Source organism: Mesoplodon densirostris, chromosome 2, assembly GCF_025265405.1.
Source record: "Mesoplodon densirostris isolate mMesDen1 chromosome 2, mMesDen1 primary haplotype, whole genome shotgun sequence".
NCBI classification, from domain to species: Eukaryota; Metazoa; Chordata; class Mammalia; order Artiodactyla; family Ziphiidae; genus Mesoplodon; species Mesoplodon densirostris.
Window position 1 is genome coordinate 22,945,919 of NC_082662.1, and position 23,363 is coordinate 22,969,281.

The following is a 23,363-nucleotide window of genomic DNA, read 5'->3' on the forward strand; positions in this document are numbered from 1 at the left end:
ATGAACAGTTCTCTCTGAATTACTGATACGAAAAACTTATTAAACAAGTTTCCCTCACCCCCAATTATTAAACAGAAATAGATTAATAAAAGGGCCTGCTATAACCAATATTTCTTTATAAAATAAACACTGTTTCCTTCAAGTTTTTAACAGGGATCTACCTATTTTACAGATTTTTCTTTCTTTCTTTAAAATGAGGGAAATGTTGTGATTATAAAAGATACCATAATATCTAGGACCTATATGCACATGGCATTGTGCTAGGTATTCCAAAATCTGAGTTCAGAGATATAATAGGAGTTTTATTTAACACTGAACAGCAGGGATAATCAACTGTTCAACAATGTCATAAAGGGCTTTTGGCTTTCTAATAAAGAATTTAAATCAAAACAGAGAGTAAAAAAAAAATGTGAAATACTTTATACTTGCTAGCCTATTGTTAGCCAGCTGTTGATAAATTAGCTTTAATATATGCAAAAAGAAATAAACACAAACATATTCACAGAGTCCTGCTTTCAAAAGGACTGCTCAGTCTTGTCTGGTTAAATATATCAGAAACATAAAATTTTAGTATATACCAACAGGCACTGAGGCATGGGTGTACAAACAGGAAAACAAGAGCATTTCTGTTTCTCTTCTCTCATGAAGTTATCAACTACCACGATCATTAAACATAACTCCCAATTTTTGTTTCTGGTAGTTATCAGGAGCTAAGGAATGCTAACAAGCCTCAAGATAAGAAAGCTGTCAGTATCATAAAAGAGTAGCCAGACAGGCCAGGAAAAGTAGGAATCTCAAAACCAAAAGCAAGCAACACCCAGAATCTGTGGCAATCTGTTTGAAAGATTTTTCTAATTCTTAGCTAGTTTAAATAAAGGCTACACAGTTATAATTTTATTAATATATTGAATATTTTTTTTAAATACAGTATTCTTTTAATTTTTTGGCACCAGTTCTAGGAAAGCAGGGAAGGGGCAACTGACAATATCTATCAATTAACACACACACAGAAAAAGCACAGACATTAAGTGCCCAAAGAACCTCAAACTGACTTCTAATAAATCATTCTAATTTATAGTTCATGTACAAGATACCTAAAACCAAAGAACAAAACTCTCTATGCACATGATAAGGTTGTACAAAATTGGGGATTTCCCCCTCTAAGATGACTTTCTGGTTCAGCAGAGCAACAACTGATCAGCTTGGGGGAGCAGGGAAGGAGAGGGAGAAATTGACAAAATAGAGCGGGGTTGGTGGGGGCAGAAAACTATAAGGTATATTCCATCTGGAATATGTAGATTACTTGGTTTTAGCAAGAAATTAGCCACCTCAAAATATATTTGTCATGGTATCATGTTTTGTATGAAGTAAGTCAAATCAACTGTAATTCCTCAAAGAGTTTCCAAACACTTTAAGATTCCAAGCTTTACAGTCAACTTAGTATCCTGGAAATAGCTACATTATGGCAGATAAACAACTGAGTATTGAGAAGTTAGGATTTTATATGACATGCATCAAATATACTGTTGGAAAATTGCATACCCAACTTCTGTCACACCTGTACCTGAGCAGGTGCTCTGCCGAGAACAATGTGGCATCCCTCAGCTTCCTGATCAGCTGTGCTCGCTTTTGGGGGAAAGACGGAAATTTCTGGGGGATAAAATCAACATTCTTAGCAACTGCTCACAATAGAATGCCTTACCGAAAGGAGGTAGTCCATATGTTTGGGTTGCCTGAGGGTAGACAGCATAGGGTTGAGACTGCTGCAGTGGCTGATACTGAGTCTGCCCAGGGTAAGCAGTTTCCGAAACAGGAACTGAGAGGATATGTGCATAAGGTCTAGAAAAGTTCAAGAAAACAAAAACTTTCATGTGAGAAAAGTAGAGGAAATAGCTAATACCACTAACAGCAAAGAATCAGCAATGAGGAGACGAACCTGCCACATAAAATGTCTCTTACTATGGTCAGAAAGTAGAATTATTTTTTCCTTTCCAGGTTCTACTGTCACCTACCTAACAATTTTACAGAAAATTTAATAGTTTCAAATATCTTCCTCCCAAGGTCCAGTTACTATGCCTCCAACATTTGTGGTGTGCCACACGCAAGGCCCTATGTGAGATAAAAGTATGGACTAAACTCGTTTATGCCCTTATGTCTAAATATAGAATAAAACCCTAAAATGACATAAAACTGGACAGAACAGGATTGGCAATTGGCTCCATTCTCCACCTAGCCCTCTGGGCCAAACTAAAGTTCTGAGAGGGAAAGTGGGACTTAGAGAAGAGGGTGAGGCTGGCAGAGGAAAGGCAAGCAACCATATTAGAAAACAGGGAGTACAGGTGTGGCCCAATATCCCCAGATCGAGCCTATAAAATAGAAGTCACGTAACTAATAAAATCTAGGGAGTTCTAGACAGGACACAGAATTGCCCCGCTGATATTTAAGCCAGAGTACACTGCCACTAGTTGGTGCCAACCACATCAGGTTTAGCTAGAGATTTGAACTTAACAGTGAAACTTCTGGGGTTTTAAACTAGCTAGATGACCTGGTCATTTTATCCATGGGATAAGATGGTGCCACATTTTATGCACCGAGTTTTTAGATACCGGTTATTTTATTTGATAAGTTATGCTGTACTTATAAGCAAGAAAGTGTCATATGTACCATATAGATCATCATAACAATAAAATAATGAGGGAAAGGGGTGTTTCAGAAAGGAAAAGATTTTTTTTCCCCCAGTTTTGGGGAAGAAGAAAATGAAGGAAGCCTATAAAGAAATGGTCTGTGAGCTGAGCAGATAGCATGTGTAGAAATGGGAGAGAAAGGGTGTTTTAGGAAAAGAGAAAAACTCTGGCAAAGGTACAGAGGAAGGGCTTCAGCCTGCAAGGAGCACATATTATATTAAGGCAAAGTATAAGAAGACAGACAGCAAAGACCTTGAATATGAGGCTAAAAGTGTTCAACTGGGAGTCACTGAAATTGATGAGCAAAGAATGACAAGATCAGAGCTGTTCTTTAATAAAGATTAGTTTGACATTTCTTTGTAAAATGGATTGCGGAGGGTGGTTGAAATAGAGGCAGTTAAAAAATGCAATGGTTTTAGCTAAGTGGTAAGGAGGTCTGCATTAAGATAGAAGGCATAGGGACTCCCCCGGTGGTGCAGTGGTTAAGAGTCCACCTGCCAATGCAGGGGACACGGGTTTGAGCCCTGGTCCGGGAGGATCCCATGTGCGGCGGAGCGGCTGGGCCCTTGCGCCATAACTGCTGAGCCTGTGCTCTGGAGCCTGAGAGCCACAACTGCCGAGGCCCACCCACCTAGAGCCCGTGCTCTGCAATGGGAGAGGCCGCCAAAGTGAGAAGCCCGCGCACCACGGCGAGGGGTGGCCCCCACTCACAGCAACGAAGACCCAACACAGCCAAAAATAAATAAATAATTTTTAAAGAAAAAATTAAAAAGGGAAAAGATAGCGGGCATAGCTAATAAGGTGTCCTGAGTACAGCAGATATACAAATATTTTTTGAACGAAGGAATGAATTTGGAATATGCAATATTCACATCTCGGTAGACCCTAAAAGACTGAATTTGAAAATTTCTATTCTTCTTAGCCAGATCTGAGACCAGGAAATAGCTCAGGTTGTAGCTGTTAATCAAATCACGTGGGAATGATTTAAAATCTTAGTGACTTCAAATGGATTAACCTCCAGATATGATAAAGATCATAATATCATTTTTTATATAGTGTCTTTATAGCTCCAATTATTTTCTTATCTTCTTCATAATGATCTCAGAGAATAGGTTCAGTCATTTCACAGAAGAAGAAAACCACATGAAAATGACTGGCCCAAGAATGCTATTAGTGTTAACACCAGGTTAGAATTTGGAGAACTCATTGAGTTGACTTTTCAATTAGCTCATTTTTTTAACTGACGCAAAATTCAAAAGGAAAAAGTTTTCTTTTTATAACATACCCATACATATCACTCACCTCTGTTACCAAAGGTGAGTGTTCTTTATGTACCCTGCCTATGTAAGCACACCAGAATTTACCCCAGTTTAATAAAGCACACTTGTATGTATCTATGTATGTAGGCTCACTCTATCAATGCACAACTGCTGGCTCGATATACACACTGTTCTGCACCTACTCATCTTGGAGATGATTAACTTCGTGGACCTTAAATGCTGATCTTACCCCATGAGGCCCAAAATATTGCCTCTTAATGACTTCAACCCACTAAACCTGTTTAATCTCAAGCCTAGTTCTACTCTTGAGGACACTCCTAAAACAATAAACTGAACATAGATTAGGCTGAGAAGTCCCAGTCTGAGGCTGGCTTTAGCTTTTTAAGTTGATCTCTTTATTAACGTAGAGCAAAGACAGAATGATCAGAGGTCAATCAGTAATATGTTTACATCATTAATGGTATTTTGCATTTTTCAGTGCCTATTCATTTTGAGCAAGCTCCTGGGTAACAGTGATCTATTCCAGACAATCATCATTAAAAGGATGTTATATAGACTATATTCAGAGGGAATGAAAAAACTGGAGTAGGGAAGAACAAGAAAGGTGAAAATAAGTTAAATGTCAACTTAATAACTTAAATATCAAGATAAAATTTGCAATGAATCTAGAGAAAAAGCATACAGATTTTTGAAATAATTATTCAACTTACTTTGCAGAATACATTTGTGAGGTATAATCATTGGATGAGCGAGGGATGTAATCGGTGCATGTCATAACTGAAAGAAAGATATCACCAGGAAAAAGTTAGAACATTTCAAAAATGAAATGGGGAAATTTCATGTCTCACTGTATAGTCTTTCAAACTAAATAACAGAATACAACTTGGGCATCAGAAATTTAGAAAGACTATGCAGTAGGAAATACCTCACTCTTCTAATAATGGGTTTAGAGACTTTTAGAGACAGTAAAAGAAGCTAGAATGCAAAGGGTATAGTAAAGTGCTCAAAAGTCAGTACCAACTGAACTCTACCTTCACCCATCACTGATCTACAACCATGGATGAAGCAACTTCCTAAGCTCTCAGCTGTGCTCATAGGCAAACTTAAAATGCAAGATCTATGTCTAGGACACCACATTATACTTCTTCAGCTTACTCATTCTCTGGGTGCTTACCCTATTCTGAATAAAAGGTCATAAGAATGACTTGCAGGAAGACAGATTTGGAGCAAGAACCCAATTTTATTAGAAAACTGTAGCTACTGCTGTATATAATCAACAGCAGAAAGACGTAAGTATGCGTCTGTATTACTATTTTTTCAGCTTTGTAGTAAAGGCTTTACGTTTGGCAAAGCAGAGACACACTTGAGGAACTGATGTAATACTCTGATAAACCATCAAGTAAAGAGACTTCCACAGCTAGTGTCCTCTTCACCTCCATGACTTCATCCAGAATAGATACCGTCATGAGGCTTGACCCTAATGATTTCATCTGGGATAAATACTGTAAATATTCAACTCAAGTTTGACAGATAGCAGAATCCTATTCATTAGCACTATCTCAGTCCATATTGTAGACAGAGTAACATCACACAGAGCCTGTACCAGACTCCTCAACTGTTCAAGAACTTCCTTCAACAACTATAGAGGTTGCTCTACTGTGATCAGGGACTAAGGGTGAACCAACTAACTTTATGTCTAGCTGGGTTCCCTGAGTGTCTGATCCAAAAAGGGAACCCTGATCAAGATCAGATGCAGGGCCAATTCATGTCCAATAGTACGATAAATCATCATCTGAGAGTTTATCATGAATCTTGTCCACTGCCGTTGTTCAAAGTCTTTGAAAATACTTAATGGCAATTTGCAGATTATGTTAATCCATAATCACTTTGACAAAAATGAAGGGGATCTCAATTAGATCTAAAGTTCTTAGCATTCATCCCATAGAATGGAAGTTCATTTGAAATTCTACATAATGGTTCCTTCTCTGCTGACAAGTACATTCAAAAACCCAAATCCTTCTCCTCCTCTGATTTAAGTTAATTCTAGAAGAGGTCCACAAAACGTCCTGGGAGATCTAAGCCAATTTTTACTTCTCTAGATAATGAATGAGTCTTGATCTTTGCAGTACTTGGGAACTATGAAAGGCTTATAAAGAGTCAGGGCAAGGGACTTCCCTGGTGGTCCAGTGGTGAAGAATCCGCCTTCCAATGCAGGGGACAAGGGTTCGATCCCTAGTTGGGGGACTAAGATCCCACATGCCACAGGCAACTAAGTCCGCGCGCCACAACGACTGAGCTTGCGCGCCTCAACAAGAGAGCCCGCGTGCCACAAACTACAGAGCCCACGTGCCATGAGAAAGAAAAGTTCGCATGCCACAACTAGAGAGAAGCCCGTGCACCGCAATGAAGAGCCCAGGTGCCGCAATGAAAGATCCTGCATGCCTCAAGGAAGATCCCATGTACCGTAACTAAGACCCACTGCAGCCAAAATAAAGAAAGAAAATAAATAATTAAAAAAAAAAAGAGTCAAGGTATAATCTGCTTAAAATCTGTAACTTCTCTGTCCCCTTGCCAAGCTGTGGGACGGCTGCCTTCCTACTAAATTGTAAAAGTATTAAGATCATTATTGTATGTGCGCTAAATACCCAAGTTTTCTGTTCCCTTGTGACAAAAATTGCACGTGAGGTGGGATTATCAAGTTTCAATGACCTATGTCAGCTACACAACAAAGCCAGACCCCGGAATAAAATTACACAAAATGGAAATAGAACCCAAATTTCTTTAGCTTTGTGTAAATAAATCTGGATGTGTTTAACTTTGTACTGGTTAAAAAAGAAAGCGTGGAAATGAAGTAAAACCTTGAAATATATCCTGAAGGTAAAACTAACACGACATTCTGATGAATCTGTATGTAAGGAATGAGGAAAACGGGAATACAGGATAATTTCTAGGTTTTCAGCTTGAGTAATTAGAGGGACAGTGAAACCACTTCCAAAGATGGGGAAGTTCGGGAAAAGAACAGATTTGGGGAGGGCTAAGGGAATAAAAAGCTTTCACACATTTTAAGTATGACTTTCCTTTTAAATATCTAAGTGAAGATGTCAAGTAGGCAGCTGGATTCACAAATGAAATTAGGGGAGAAGTCAGACTAGAAATACAAATTTGGAATTCGTTAACAATGTATAAAACATTTAAAGTAATGTAGTAATGGATCAGAGGATGCAGAAAGAGCAAAGATGGTAGACTAGAACCAAACCCTGAGGCCCACCAACATTCAGAGTTCAGATAGTAGAAGAAAGCCCAGCAAAGGAGAAAGGTGGGAGAAAAAATAGTGGGAGGCAGGATACAAGGAGAGAAATGTCCACTAGAACTAGCACTTTCAGTTACTGAAAGTAACTAATGACCTTGACAAAAGCAATCTCATTGGAAGAGTGGTGACAGAAGCTAAATTTGAGAGGGTTGAAGGGCGAATGGGAGGTGAGAAAGCAAGTGAGGGCAACTCTTTCCAGAGGTTCCAATGGGGCATGGAACAAAGAGAAGGTCTATATCTAGTGGGGGATGTGGACCCAAAGGACGGTTTTGTGTTTTAAGATGGTAGATACTGAATCAAGTCCCTTTACTGACAGGATGGATTAAGAAGAGAAGAACCTGACGATGCAGGAATGGTATTAGGATAACCAAAGTACCAAAGTCCTTGGGGGAGGTGAGAACAGATAGGGTATGAAGCACAAATAAAAGGTTTTACCTTTGACAGGAGCAAGAATACTATTCCAATTCTGACAAGAATGAAGAGAGATAATATGGGTACAAACACAAGTAGCTTTGAAGATCTGGTGGTGGTAGGATAATAAGGGAGCTTCCTGTCACAGAGAGCTTCTGTTTGAGAAGGAGTCATCAGGTAAGCATGAAGAAAGGTGAATGAGTATGGGTGCTTCGAGAGGAAAGAAGTGGTGTGAAATATTAAAAGGTAAAACTCATGAGTAAAATGTAGTAGGGTGCCCACTTGAGGCCCTGTGAGTAAATAGTCAGCTAGGTGTATAAATCATCCAATAATGTTCAGCTATTTGAATGCACTTATAGAGAAGGTAGAGAGTTGGATTAAGTTATGACTGGGGTTTAGCAAGAAGAGTACAAGAGGCCAAATTATTGAAGATATTTGTAAGGGAGTAATTATAATAAAGAACCATAGAATCTATGCTGAGTAAAAAGGGACAGGAAAACAAGAAGGACATTATGGGTATTGGATAGGCCATCTATATGGATGTTGAAATTACCAAGAATAATAAGAGTCTGGATGGAGAAGAAAAAGAAGATCTAGTCTTTAAAGAGCAAAATGACTAGGAGTTCAGTCTGAGGTAAAAAGAAATGTGGGGAAGGGGCACAAATATAGACTTCAAAGGAACCAGAGTTTTTGAGAAAAAAAGAGAAATGGTTTTCAAGAAGCAAGAAGACAACTTACCTCTGGGCCCTGAAGTATATAAGGAACAGGCCTTTTTCTTGGGGATGAGTGAGATATTAAAAAAAATTAGAGTAGATACTTTTCATTGATTAGAGCTGTTTCCCATAGGTATCAGAATTAGCTATCTTCTTGAAAATGCAGATTCCCATCCACATCAGGTCTACTGAATGATAATCACTGAAGATGAAGCTAGAATTCTACATTACAAACAAGCACTCCAGATGACTCTTAGGTATGCTGAAAGTTTGAGAACCACTGGAACAGCATCTTTGAGGAAATAATATATACAACTCAAGACATACCATTTTTTTTTAAAATAGGCACACCATTTTTTAACACATGGGAATTATACAAGGTTAAGCATAATCATCTTAAGATATATCCCCCAAATAAATGTCTTTTCAAAAAGTGTCTTACACAAATTTATCCTTTTAAAGTGTGTGGGAAAATAGGGAAGGGCACAGCTATTGGGTTGGCCAAAAAGTTCATTAGGGTTTTTTCTGTAAGATCTTATTTAATTTCAAGGAGGACTATTTGCCCTATGGAGCATACCACCATGATATGTCAGAGAAAGCTCATGTCTCCACAGGAAAAAAAAAAGGACATTCTACAAATTTTTGTCTAACGTATGAATATAACTGTTCTACAGGAGAATAAGGGTTGGTAAGTGGATCCCTGAGATGGATCTCCCTCAGGGCCCAGTATCAATCTTGGGCTCTCGGGGGATTACTTTTCTTTTTTTGGCCTAGATGGATAGGTAGAATTATTTGGTTTTTAGGAAGGTAGAAAAATATCAAGCCCTCTGGAGGAACAGTCAGAGGTTGGCCCACAAACTTTTCTGATTTTGAGTAAGGCACTATTTATTACCTTTAGAACATCCAACCTCGAAACAAAAACACAATCACCAGGGCTTCCCTGGTGGCGCAGTGGTTGGGAGTCTGCCTGCCGACGCAGGGGACGCGGGTTCGTGCCCCAGTCCGGGATCCCGCGTGCTGCGGAGCGGCTGGGCCCGTGGGCCATGGCCGCTGGGCCTGCGCGTCCAGAGCCTGTGCTCCGCAGCGGGAGAGGCCACAACAGTGAGAGGCCCGCGTACAGCAAAAAACAAAAACAAAAACAAAAACAACCCACAATCACCAATCCCTGGGGAGTGAATTCCATGTGATTTTGCTCCTTAGCTGGTATGTCAATAAGGCTTATAGCAGAGCACAAGGATGAACACACAAACAAGGCAATGAAAGGATTCTGGATATTCTGAGACAAACAAGGCAATCAGTGAAGACCAATTATAAAAGATTAGCATCACCTGGTCACAGGAACACCTCTTCCATGGTGCACAGAATATGGTACTTACTTTCCTCCGACATGGTAAGGTTTGAAGCAAGGCTTGAAGTTTCAGGTTTCTGATCACTGACTTCGGAGTTGCTTACTTGACTGGGAAAACCAAAATGAATACATTAGCCCCTGACTGATCTGCTGCATTGCTAAAAGTGATTAAATCAAACCCTTTCTTCCTAGGTAAGTAAGAGGCAAGGTAAGTCTACTTTATGAAATACTTGTCCTTGGTTTTTAGCGGCTACCTAAAGAGCTGGGGCCAGGGCTAGTACCTTCGGCATTCTACTGTTCTTCATCATCACTTCAATCTTTGTATCGCTCAGAAATTCCACCTAAGCCACAGGCAAGTCGGATTTTCTCTGAAGACCACATGGTAAAAGAAAAATTCCACAACACCAAAAACTGCTGTCACTTTATTTCCAAAGTACCAAAGGGAAGTAGGAAGATGCTTGATTTTAGACAATGGTCCTCATAATCACTTGACAAGTTTTTTCAAATCATACACGTTTGTTTCCAAGAAGGGGTTCTGAACCTTAAAATGGTGCATTCTGCTGTATTTCCTTTCCCCCAATTAAAAATAAACAAATTTTTATTTGTTATCATTTCCAAAACTTAGCAACATCTTTTTAAAAAAACTTATAAGACAAATTAAGAGAAATTGTAAAAGATAAGTCATGTAAACTGGGAGGACAAGTCATTATGTTAGACACTTTAATGTTGGGAAGATCCTCACTGAAATTCTGAATTGGAGATTATACTTTCATCCCTCACCGTGTCCTCCCTCTTCCTTCTACCTTACTTTCCACTCTCCACATATTCCCTCAACTACCAGTATAGCACAGTGCTTAAGAGTGTGGATTCTAGAACCAGATTGCTTGAGTTCATATTCCACTTTGCCAAAACTAGCTTTATGACTTCAAGCAAGTCACTGAACTTGTCTGTGCTCCAGTTTTTCAACTGTCAATGAGGGATAATTTATAGAAGCTACCTTTTAGGGTTGTAATAGAAATTAATGAGTTAATATATGAAAAGTACTTAGAACAGAGACTAGAACAGAGTAAGTGCAATATAACTGTAGCTAGTATTATTACAATACAAATTCTCCCCAGCCCAGGTATTCTTCCCACATTCATGTTCCCTAGCAAGAAATCTGCTTTGCTGTTCTACACTCTAGGGAGATGTGGAGGACACTGTCCCAGACACTACACATATCTGGAAAGAGTAGTTTTAAAAAGAAAAAAATTTTAAAAAGAAATGTTATTCATAAAAGAAAATACACAGGACCAAAATTCTTAAAGCTCTCATTATCTTTTCTGAATGGACCTCTAATATTCAAGCATAATAAAGTTTTTTTTTTCTGGGTATATTCTCAATGTTCAAACAATTTTCCCTAAGATGTAATTATTTTTTAAAGGTAAATCCCCAGATGAAGTTTATTTTAATCTATTTACTCAACTGTCTGTATTTCTGGAATAGCGCTTAATATACCAACCAAGATATTACTATGGGAATTGAGGGTAAGGGTAAGAAATCATACTGAGTAGTTACATCATTGTTTCCCAAAATGGCTTATTTCTTATAATTACCTGAATACAGACTTCTGAGCCCCATCTTATGCCTAATTAAATAGGATTCCAAGGAGAAAGGTATAAACCCAGACAAGAACTTCACATTTCTGACTACAATGACTGGTCTTCTATGTGTACCTGAATAAGTCTGAGGTTCACTGTTATACCCACTGTTGAAAGACTATTTCTAGATCCTGTATCTTAGAAGGTATATTTGTATGGTCTGGCATACAATGGACCAGTTCCTAAAATCCTATGGTCCTGTAATCTTATAGCAAAATCCCCTACCTATTCAACTGAGTATCTAGAGATTAAATAGAAACAACAGCACCAAGACAGTGAATTAACTCCAGCACTGTTAAATATTTAAAGTTATTGTATCTAGAAAAATTATTACTGTCTCAAAATATAATTATTTTCAGTTATATAAACATAAATTTTACTTAACAATGTATGTATATTAAAAAAAATGCTCCAAAATAAAATTTCCCTTCTCCAAAAAAGAGCAAAAACACCCAAACTCCAAAAGTAAGCACCACAAATATTTCATTCTCATTCAATAGAACTCCTGTCAATAATTAACACAACCAACTAAAGAATGGATAAACAAAGTGTGGAACAGACATACAGTGAAGTATTATTCAGCCTTAAAAAGGAAGGAAATTCTCACACATGCTACAACATGGATAAACCATGAAGACATTATGCTAAATGAAATAAGCAAGTCAAAGAAAGACAAATAACTTATGATTGCACTAATAAGAGGTACTTAGAGTACTCAAAATCACAGAGACAAAAAGCATAATGATGGTTGCCAGGAGCTGGGAAAAGGGGAAAATGGAGAGTTATTGAAGTCTTTTTCTGGGGAAGGGTCAATGCTTGATAGTGAAAATATGACAGATTATTTAATTGGAAGTGTATAAGACACAGGGCTAGTGTGACAATAGAATAAATAAGCTGGAATGATAGTGTGTGTGGTGGTATAAGAGTAGGATTCTTAAAATTAAGATGTTAGAGGTGATGCAGTTACCGGCTCATATGGTTGGTAGACAAACAACAGAAGGTAAGAACTGTGGACAACTGAAAACCATGGTGTTGTGGAAGCGAGAACATGACATGCAAAGAAGCTGCCTCTTTTCTACAAGGGGAGCCTAGCTAATGACTAAGGTGTCCCATATCCATTTGGTAATTAATGATTAACCCCTTGGGTTTTCCTTATTTCTGTCTTCCCTACTATGTATACTGTACATCTGACTGAAGAATATTCACCATTGTGTCTCTTCCACATATCACAGGATCTGAGAGATACCATGAGATTGGTATAGATTGTTGAATAAATAATGAATAAATGAAAAAAATCAGCACCTTATGTGTTTCAAGGACAAACTTTTAGAGGAAAATTTTCACCTTAAACCAAATAATTTCAAAACATAAAGATTGATGCTAAAAACCAAAAAGAGGGTAGTCAACACAAATCATGCCCATATACTAATCAGTATGTAAAAACAATTATAAGTAGGTCATTAAAAAGAAATTCAACTCTGTATACCTTAAAGTTTGCTCTCCTGATTCCTGCATCTTGGCTTTTTTCACCTGTAAAAAAATTATACAAAAGCATCAATGTCTTGATCTGTTTTTAAAATCATCTAGCTACTCAAGTGGCAGCCTAATATTAACTAATAAATTACAGGGTAACTGTTTCCTTTTGTTTCCCTTAGATTTATTTTATTAATCCCTATTATATTTTAGAGTTAGAGATGTACTTGTTTTTCACATGAGGTTCTCTCTTTTTTTAAATGAAAAAAGTGTTTTTCACATTCAAGGTAAAATAAAAGGTTTACCAGGATTTTTACTCAACACAGAATGTTTACCAGGATAAGGTATCCAAACTTGGATACAAACTGGTTAGTTTAAAATTTTACCAGACACACAATTTTATTCTCAAACAGTAAGTATGGCAATCTCACTATCATCTAATCATTTATTTAACAGAAATATCTTTATATTCAAATTACTTACATGCCAAAAATAAAAATAAATTCTAATCAGGTTACCAGTAATCTAAAAAATATACTTCACACTATTCTGTTTTTTCCCCATATTTTCACCTTCTCTAATTCCTTCTAAGGTAAAAGCATTTTCATTGAAACAGTTTAAGAATCCATAAATGAAAGATCAATGGTTAATACTACTAAGTTTTCCCTGTTTTTTTATATGACAAAGAATCTGATTTTAGAGTTTTCTGATTAGAATTACTAGTTATAGTAGAAGTATGCTTAGTGTGCTTAGCCATACAAATTATTAATACTTAAAGTATTTCAAGCTGACAAAGAGTACTGCCAACCACTACAAAGAGTAAGAACTCACAGAGGCAGAAACTTTGCTAAACAATTTTAAATAAACATATCCAGTGGGAATATAGCTATTTAATATGATTAAATTTAACAGTTCAGACAAGGTAAATAATAAATACAAGTTAAATACAAGGCCCATACAACTTCTCATGGACAGCCACTCCTCATGAGAAAACATGACAAAATAAATAAAACCAAATACTCTTGGTTATTTGCTTATGGCATATCAACTCATTATATAATGCTGCCTAAATTTTCATAGGTACCAATAAAGATAAAGAAAAAAGGGGCATTAAAAAAGAACCCTCTAAGGACTTCCCTAGTGGTGCAGCGGTTAAGAGTCCACCTGCCAGGACTTCCCTGGTGGCACAGTGGTTAAGAATCCGCCTGCCAATGCAGGGGACATGGGTTCGAGCTCTGGTTCGGGAAGATCCCACGTGCTGCAGAGCAACTAAGCCTGCGAGCCACAACTACTGAGCCCGCGAGCCACAACCACTGAGGTCTGTGCGCCACAACTACTGAAGCCCACGTGCCTAGAGCCTGTGCTCCACAAGAGAAGCCACCGCAACAAGAAGCCTGCGCGCCACAACGAAGAGTAGCCCCTGCTCCCTGCAACTAGAGAAAGCCAGTGAAGACCCAAAACAGCTAAAAATAAATAAATAAGTTTTTAAAAAAACCTCTAAATTTAGAAACAAAATTATAGAAGCATATGAAGAAAAAAGAAAAAAACAAAAAACAAAGAACTTTGAGGTAGATAAACCCTTACTAAGCATGATATTAAAATCAAAAGCCATAAAGGAGAAAATAGACTGATTTTACAAAAACTCAAAACTTCTGTATGATAAAAGATACCAAAACCAACCAAGAGGTCAAGGAATTCCAGGATGGTATACATACTGTGACAAGAGAATTTAATTGTATTACAAATGTATGACATGACCTCACTGAAAGGCATAGGAGAAAAATGCACTGATGGAATAACGCTGGAAAACACGTTTTGACTGGAAACTGAAAGGCTAAAGATAAGAAAAATTCAACTTTCTAGTTTATCTACTTAGACTTTCTAGTTTATCTATTTATGTCATTTCACAAATGACAAAATACAGGCTCTTGCTATAATATAAATGTGCTGTCCCTCCCACCTGAAGATGACAGTATTTACATAAGGTTGGATAATAATGTAATTTTCCAATAGTGGTGATGAATCTATGCTTAGCTCACCCAAAGACCCTCTTTGTGATCAAAGAAATGAATTTAAAACAGTCTACGGTCTCCTAACAGTAATCCATATAAAGAAAACTAGAGCACTGAGGAATCTAATTTATCAGTCTTCATTTTATTAGTGCCACAGAATAACAAATTTAGCTAGAGAACTAAAAAAAAGAAAAAGCCCTGGAGCAAAATTTAAAAATATACCATAATGGCCTTTCAAGTAAGAACTACGCTTTTTCACTTTCTATTTACTACAATGCCAACTCGGTACAAAGAGTATGTACTCATAAATAGAAATGGAGAAAATGTACTTAAAGACATATCTACTAAACAAAAACGTCTGGGGGAGGAAAATGTGTTATCAGTTAATTTTGTACCTTTCACAGCTCATTGTTAGCCTTGATTTGGGCAATTATGTCCTCCTGTAAGTCAGAGATAGGAAACCTTGGCACTAGAGGCAGGTAAACTAAAAGGATACAGACAGATTTCACTGGATTACAAAAGGATGGGTTCAAACAATACAATCCAGAAACTGACAGAATGTAAAATAGGGCAGCTAGTTTGGAAAACAGTCTAGCAGTTCCTCAAAAGGTTAAACATAGAATTACTATTATATATAATCCAGAAATTCCACTCCTGACTATATAACCAAGAGAAATGAAAACTTATGTCCACACAAAAACTTGGACATGAATGTTCCTAACAGCATTATTCAAAATAGCCAAAAAGTGGAAACAACCCCAGTGTCCATGAACAGATGAACGGATAAATACAATGATAAATAAAATGATGAATGATAAAATAAATCCATACAATGAAACATTCAGCAAGGGAATGAAGTACTTATACATGCTAACACAGATGAATCTTGAAAAGACTATGCTAAGTGAAAGAAGCCAGTCACAAAGGATCACATATTGTATGAATCCATTTATATGCAATATCCACAAATAGGTCAATAGGAAAGTAGATCAGTAGTTGCCTAGGACTGCGGGAGGGAGGGAATTGAGGGTGACTGCTAATGGGTACAGAATCTCTTTTTGGAATGATGAAAATGTTCTAAAATTGACTCTGGTGATAGTTGCAAAACTCTGTGAATATACTAAAAAACATCAAATTGTATACTTTAAAATGGATGTGAATTGTATCTCAAAAAAGTTGTCATTTAAAAAAATGACAATCTTACAGGCATGTTATGACTAAAGGTTACACAAAAAGGAAGAACCACTGGCAAATTTATGAATCAGAGTTCTACTTGTGCCTCTGCTATATAAAAAAAAAAAATCATGCTTTAAATATAACAGAGCAAAGGAATACATATAACCCAATACACAAATTCAGAATATCCAGGTTCAAGGCTCAGTTCTGAGAGTTAATTCACTGTATGTCTACTTCTCTGCATCTGTTTTCTCAACTGTAAAAGAAAACTATGACTATTCCACAGGCCTGCTGTGAAGATGAAATTGGTGGTGGTAGTGGGGCGGGTGGTAAGGGAGAGAATGAATGAGAGAGAGGTGTTTATGAAAGACAAAGACATTGTTAAATTTTAATGTTACCACCAAAAGCAGCAAAAACAAAGCTGAATTTCCAAAATTTCAAAGACAAGATTAAGAAATACCACTTTCTAGATAAGAAAATTATATTATGCATCTCAAATGTCATTCCAGAACTATTCTGATATGACTTACAAGTATACAACTATAGTGCCCCCTAAGTTTTAACAAGAGGCTAAATCATACTAGGGCTTGGTAAACTATACTCTTGGTAATAATAAATCCAACAGAAGTCTTCATGAAGCCTATAAAAAGGAAGATGTTTTTGTCAGAATTTATCCACCACTGCCAAACAAAGCATATCATTCTCTTTACTAGAAAGTCATACTCTATATTCTAGAAGGGGAAAGGGCTTGATCATAACCTGGATGAAATTATACACTAAAAAACATTTAAGGCTATTTTCTTTGATTGTGCTTACCAACAGTCATCTAATTATTAATTTTACTTCCAGAACTTGACATAAGGAAATGAGTATGTAGAGAGTGAGAATAAGCATTCCAAATTACTAGAAACTGAAAGGTAAATACCCGTGGCAGAGACAACTGCCTGCTCCACCATTCCATGTGGGGTGTGACTTGCGATGGGAGGCAAAAAACATGTCTTTTAAGTTCACAGGTATCTGTCCAAAAGAAGTCACATCCGGACCTAGTAGAAACTAGTGGCATCAGATCCTGGATTTGATCTGGATGCAGCAACTGATGGAAGTTGGGGCTGTTTCTCTTAAGAAGAATGTGTGGGGAAACGAGTTACATATTGTTCTTTAGATGTGAAAAATGAAACAGGTGAACCAAAGAGAAGATTATTGTAGATTCACTTATAAATATTCAGTGGTCTTTTTCCTGTTCCTGGGCACACAGGATGCTACAGACTGAATGTCTGTGTCTTCCCCCAAAATTCATATTTTGAAATTTTATCCCCAATATGATGAAAATTGGAGGTGGGGCTTTTGGGGTAATTAGGTCATGAGGGTGGAGCCCTCATGAATGGGATTAGAGGCCTCCTGGGAATTCCCTGGCAGTCCAGTGGTTAGGAGGTTCACTGCCTGGGCCCCCTTGTCAATCCCTTGTCAGGGGAACTAAGATCCCGCAAGCCGTGCAGCAAAAATATAAAAAAATAAATTAAAAAAAAAAGAGACCTCCTTTTCCCTTTCCACCATGTGAGGTCACAGCAAAAAGATGGCAGTCTATGAACCAGGTAGCAGGCCCTTACCATATACCAAATCTGCTGGCGCCTTGATTTTGGACTTCCCAGCCCCCAGAACTGTGAGAAATCAATTTCTATTGTTTATGAACCACCAATCTATAGCATTTTGTTACAGTAACCAGGATAGACTAAGACACAGATTGATGGCATTTTCCAGACCCCCTTGCTGTCAGGTTGGAGCCATCCACGTAAGCCACTTCTACAACTACCCCTTAAAAACATCTCATGTGATTCTTCAATCCTCTCTTCCGTTTCTTTGGCAACCATGGAGGCCACAGTTGAAGATAATAGCATCACAAGATGAAAGAAGCCTTCATGGAAGACTGGCCCAGGAAAGCTGTCAATCCATATGAGACTAATGTGAGAGAAAAATACACTGCAGATTCATTCTCCAATGTTAAATGCCTACAGTGAGAATTCTAGTTCATATTCACGCTATCATTCATTCAACTGACTGTTCTCTACCAAGCCCTCCTGAAAGGGAATATAATGATAAACAAAATACAGTCCTTGACCTCAAGGAAGTTACAGTCTGGTTGAAAAGAAATAGATAATTTCTAAAACAGTGAAACAGGGACTTCCCTGGTGGCACAGGGGTTAAGAATCCGCCTACCAATGCAGGGGACAGAGGTTCGAGCCCTGGTCCAGGAAGATCCCACATGCCGTGGAGCAACTAAGCCCGTGAGCCACAACTACTGAGCCCACGTGCCACAACTACTGAAGCCCGTGCGCCTAGAGCCCATGCTCCACAACAAGAGCAACCACCGCACACAAAGAAGAGTAGCCCCTGCTCGCCACAACTAGAGAAAACCCACACACAGCAAAGAGACCCAACGCAGCCGAAAATAAATAAAATTTTAAAAAAGTAATAAATAAAACAGTGAAATAATGATTCTGATAGAAGTTCAAGGTTCTATGGAACACAAAGAAGGAGCACCAAACCCAGTCTTTTTATTGGGGGGGTTGTCTAGAGAATTAGAACTCATTTGAAATAACTTAGGTACCTGCTTATAAATGTGGAAATAAAATATTTTTAATTGATATGGTATCCTTTATAGTTTGAAGATTACTCTTTTTTTTTTTTAATTTTTTTTTTGGCAGTACGCAGGCCTCTCACTGTTGTGGCCTCTCTCACTGCGGAGCACGGGCTCTGGATGCGCAGGGTCAGTGTCCATGGCTCACGGGCCTAGCCGCTCTGCGGCATGTGGGATCCTCCCAGACCGGGGCACGAACCTGCGTCCCCCACATCGGCAGGCAGACTCTCAACCACTGCGCCACCAGGGAAGCCCAAGATTACTCCCCTTTATCGATAAGACAAAAAGAAATTAGGGGTTGAGTATAGTCGTTCTCTCTTTACCACTTATTCCATCCTTTTATTCTCCAAGCCAAAACCACAAGTTTTAGGGTCCTTTTCATTGCTCTCAATCAAGAATATTTCCCAAGCTTCACTCCTTTTCCATGTTTTAGCCTAGAGTACACTGTGGTTGTAATCATGTACCACCTCTTTTGTCTACAGTATTACTAATTTCTTTTTAATATTTAAATATAAAAGGCACATATGCTCATATTTTTAGAAACCCAAACCATACAGATATGTATAAAATAAAATATAAAAGACCTTATTCTGCCCCCAAACCTCCATGATTTCAGTATTAAGTTTTGTGTATATTCTTCTAAAAATTTTTCCTATGTATATATGTCCTTTTAAAACTTGAGCTCAAAGGGCACCCTGATAGCTATAAAGGAGTTTTTTAAGTGCTTCCAGTTTGCCAGGAACAGTGTTAATTTATACCTCCTATCCTAAAACTGAGTTTGGTTAGTGCCTCCTTTTACTCTACGAAAGAGTTCTAGTTTGGACAATAATATGAGCTGCTTCAGAGTAGCTGAGAAAGATGAAGACTAGGGTAAAAAGATGGAGTGATTTCAAGGTAAGTGATGACCATAGAGAGAACCATTTCTGACTGCAGAGGATTGAGGACTGACTGGCAATAGGGGAAAGTGAAAGAGAACCTGAGGCTAGGATTTATGTTGTATTGTGAACAATGAGTGGAACAATCTTGAGATAGAGCTAGCAAGTAGTACAGAAACGGATAACTCAATAAGGAAGAGACAATGTGATTAAAATAATTCCAATAGTAATGCTCATCAGCAACATCTCTCTTTATACACAAGTAAACAGCAGGGTTAAAAATCTTGGCTTTTGGGCCTCCCTGGTGGCGCAGTGGTTGAGAGTCCGCCTGCCGATGCAGGGGACACGGGTTCGTGCCCCGATCCCGGAGGATCCCACGTGCCGCGGAGCGGCTGGGCCCGCGAGCCATGGCCGCGGAGCCTGTGTGTCCGGAGCCTGTGCTCCGCAATGGGAGAGGCCACAGCAGTGAGAGGCCCGCGTACAGCAAAAAAAAAAAAAAAAAAAAAAAAAAAAAAAAAAAAAAAAATCTTGGCTTTATTCAAGATATGGAAACAACCTAAATGTCCATCGACAGATGAACGGATAAAGAAGGTATGGGGTGTGTGTGTGTGTGTGTGTTTGTGTGTGTGTATATAATGGAATACTATTCAGCCATAAAAAAGAATGAAATAATGCCATTTGCAGCAACATGGATGGACCTAGAGATACCACACTAAGTGAAGTAAGTTGGAAAAGACAAATGCCATATGATATCACTTATATGTGGAATCTAAAACATGATGCAACTGAACTTATCTAAGAAACAGAAACAGACTCAGACATAGAGAACAGACTTGTGGCTGCCAAGGGGGAGGGGAGTTGGGGAGGGATGGATTGGGAGTCTGGGATCAGAAGATGCAAATTATTATATATCCGTATAACTGAATCACTTTGCTGTATACCAGAAATGAACATAACGTTGTATATACCTCATAAACTATAACTCAATAAAATAATTTTTTTTAAATCATGGCTTTATCATCATCAACTTGGGACAGGACCATTCTTTCCACTCAAGTTTTAGATTTCTACTACAGCCTGCGAAAATTAGCTTTACTCCTCAACATCTGACATTTACTCTTCTTATTCTAATTATTTTTAACAGTTAATAAATGCTCTATAGTTTCTTAGATTCTATATTTGTCTGTTCAGCACCCACTAATCACAGGGCCGAACTAAGAGCCAGTTGCTTACATCTCCCCTGCAATCTAGAGCCTATATTCTGAACCACACTCTGAACTATATTCCCCTGCTGTAAAATCAACCCAGTGCCAGATACCTAGTGATAGCTTCTATACCCCAAAACCCTCTGGAATTATTCAAACTAGCTAATCCTAAATAAACAATTACCCTACATTACGTTGCTTCACCTTGCCTGTGGAAACCTCAATTAAGGCTGTAGCCTATGCATTCTCTTAGAATTCCCCTATGCATCTCTGCCTCCTGAATGACACTGGTGCTTACCCCCGTGACCCTGTGTGGTCTGCTATGTCTCTCATCTCTAAGAGAACTGTAACATGAAACTTTAAAAAAAAAAAATTATTTATTTATTTGGCTGCGTTGCATCTTTGTTGTTGCGCACGGGCTTTCTCTAGTTGCGGCGAGCAGGGGCTACTCTTCATTGTGGTGCACGGGCTTCTCACTGTGGTGGCTTCTCTTGTAGCAGAGCACAGGCTCTAGGCTCCCAGGCTTCAGGAGTTGTAGCACACAGACTCAGTAGTTGTGGCACACGGGCTTAGTTGCTCCACAGCACGTGGGAGCTTCTCGGGCCAGGGCTCGAACTCGTGTCCCCTGCATTGGCAGGTGGATTCTTAACCAGTGTGCCACCAGGGAAGTCCAAACTTTTTTTTTTTCTTCTTTTTTTTCAATGGCACTGACCTCTTCATGTAGTCACTCAATCACCTTTATAAATTAAGACCCAGGTACAAATCAATTAAAAAAAAAAAAGATGCCCCATGACAACCACCATTTATAGTCAGCAGAAAATTTGTGGGTTTAAAAAAAATTTTTTTTTAGTATTTAAAAAAAAAAATTTTTTTTTTAATTTTTTGGCCACGTCACGTGGCTTGTGGGATCTCAGTTCCCAACCAGGGATTGAACCCAGGCCCCTGGCAGTGGAAGCACAGAGTCCTAATCACTGGACTACCAGGGAATTCCCAGAAAATTTGTTTTTAAAGCACTTTAATTTCTTACCTCTCTCTGAAGTAACAATCAGATTTTGCACATCATATTATAGATACTGAACAGAAGAGCAAGCAAATGAAGCAGAGAGGAAAAAATGACTCACCAGCAGGTCAGCTTCACAATTCTCATTACCTTAAATAGGTAAGGAGTGACTAACAACAATACTCATTTCAACAGTATGTCAACACTTACATAAATCTTTTGAAACTATGACTAAGCCTTTGTCTTACTATATTAAAAACTCAATGACAGAATCTTCTTTGGTACATTTAGTGTCTCTAATTCAGCTATTATAATGTATATCTTAGATACACCGCTGAGGATGATTTTTAACCCTATCATTTCCCTGATTATTAATGTTCCACCAGGCATATAGGATGACATTTTAAATGTTTCAAAAGGTCCTTTTACCAACTGCTTATGTCTTCCTAGTTTTATACTTAAGTGAGGGGCTAAAAGACTAATAGCAAAAGAATTACCAGTATGCACCAGTATGTCTCAACATAAAGTAAAATATTAAAAATATATCACTGATGTAAAGAATACATCTAGAACATGAAAAACATACGCTATTATCTGCTTTCAAAATTCAAAGTTTTTCAGGTTGGATTTTCATAGGGAGGTAAACATGTACCACTCTATATTCTCTCTTAATATAAAATGCAAGAGGCTGATTCAGGAGAGCAAATTGAATCAGTATTTATCTAATTTCAGAAAAAGAAGGTCAAGCCAAAAGGAAAAGATTCTTTAACACAAAAGTATCTTAATAGAATGATTACTATTATCTTCCTTTTTTAAATGCTAAGGGTCAAAAAACACTTAGGAAAAAACAAAAACAAAAAAGCCATGGCAAGGCAATAAATCTGTATCACTTGGGGACATTTAAAATGATTTTATTTATTTATGTTAAATATTTAAAAGAAATTAAGAATTCAACCTATTCTCAAGGGTCTTATCTATTTTTAAGAATTAGCTAGTGGTCAAATTATACTTTCTTCAACTACTACTACTACTTTAAAAAAAATTTAGTCAGGGAAATTTAGGTAATGATAAAACTAGATTTTCTGGCAGAAATGGTATATACTGTTTGGTAAATAGATGTCCTATTTTCTAAAAACTGTAAGAGTAGCCATTGCTTTTTTTAAATGACGTTTCTAAAGACAATATTTATTTTGTAATGCTGAATTTTCTAAGCAAGTCCTTGGCATTAAGTTAGCAAAATATGAATTTAGGAACACAGAACACTGTTTTCTTAGAAGGAAAGTATTAAGGAGTCCTTTCCTTAATTTTATTTCTGATTTAGAATCTGTAGTACAACTGAATAATATTTAAAATCTCTTAAGATTAGCTTTTCTACAATCAACCTTAAATTGTTAAAGGAAATACTCACTGGTTGCTCTGGTAAATCTTGCTCTTCTTCCATGAGGACCAATATTTCTTTATTACACTTATGTGACTGGACTGCAAGTGTCTCTCAGCAGTCTTCACAGTCTGTTTAAAAAAGAGGGGGGATTCAAAGCTTTATGTACTCTTAAAGCATTATCATTGAGGCCATCAGAGAATAATTTTTAAAATATTTTGCT

General features: G+C 37.7%; 1 protein-coding gene across 8 annotated transcripts in view; it reads right to left on the bottom strand.

Annotated features, from left to right (window-relative positions):
- EYA3 (EYA transcriptional coactivator and phosphatase 3) overlaps positions 1-23,363 on the bottom strand; it is a 104,439-nt gene that overhangs the window by 44,398 nt on the left and 36,678 nt on the right. For 6 of the 8 annotated variants that reach the window (XM_060089251.1, XM_060089252.1, XM_060089253.1 and 3 more), the window contains 5 exons: positions 23,171-23,271; positions 12,873-12,916; positions 9,775-9,854; positions 4,675-4,741; positions 1,703-1,839 (listed from right to left, as the gene is read on the bottom strand). In XM_060089251.1, the coding sequence (XP_059945234.1) occupies positions 1,703-1,839; positions 4,675-4,741; positions 9,775-9,854; positions 12,873-12,916; positions 23,171-23,203 (361 nt within the window). In that variant the 5' untranslated portion in view covers positions 23,204-23,271. Of the gene's footprint in view, positions 1-1,702; positions 1,840-4,674; positions 4,742-8,423; positions 9,344-9,774; positions 9,855-12,872; positions 12,917-21,060; positions 21,120-23,170; positions 23,272-23,363 lie in introns of those variants that run through there. The other 2 variants (XM_060089256.1, XM_060089255.1) reach the window with 2 other exon arrangements.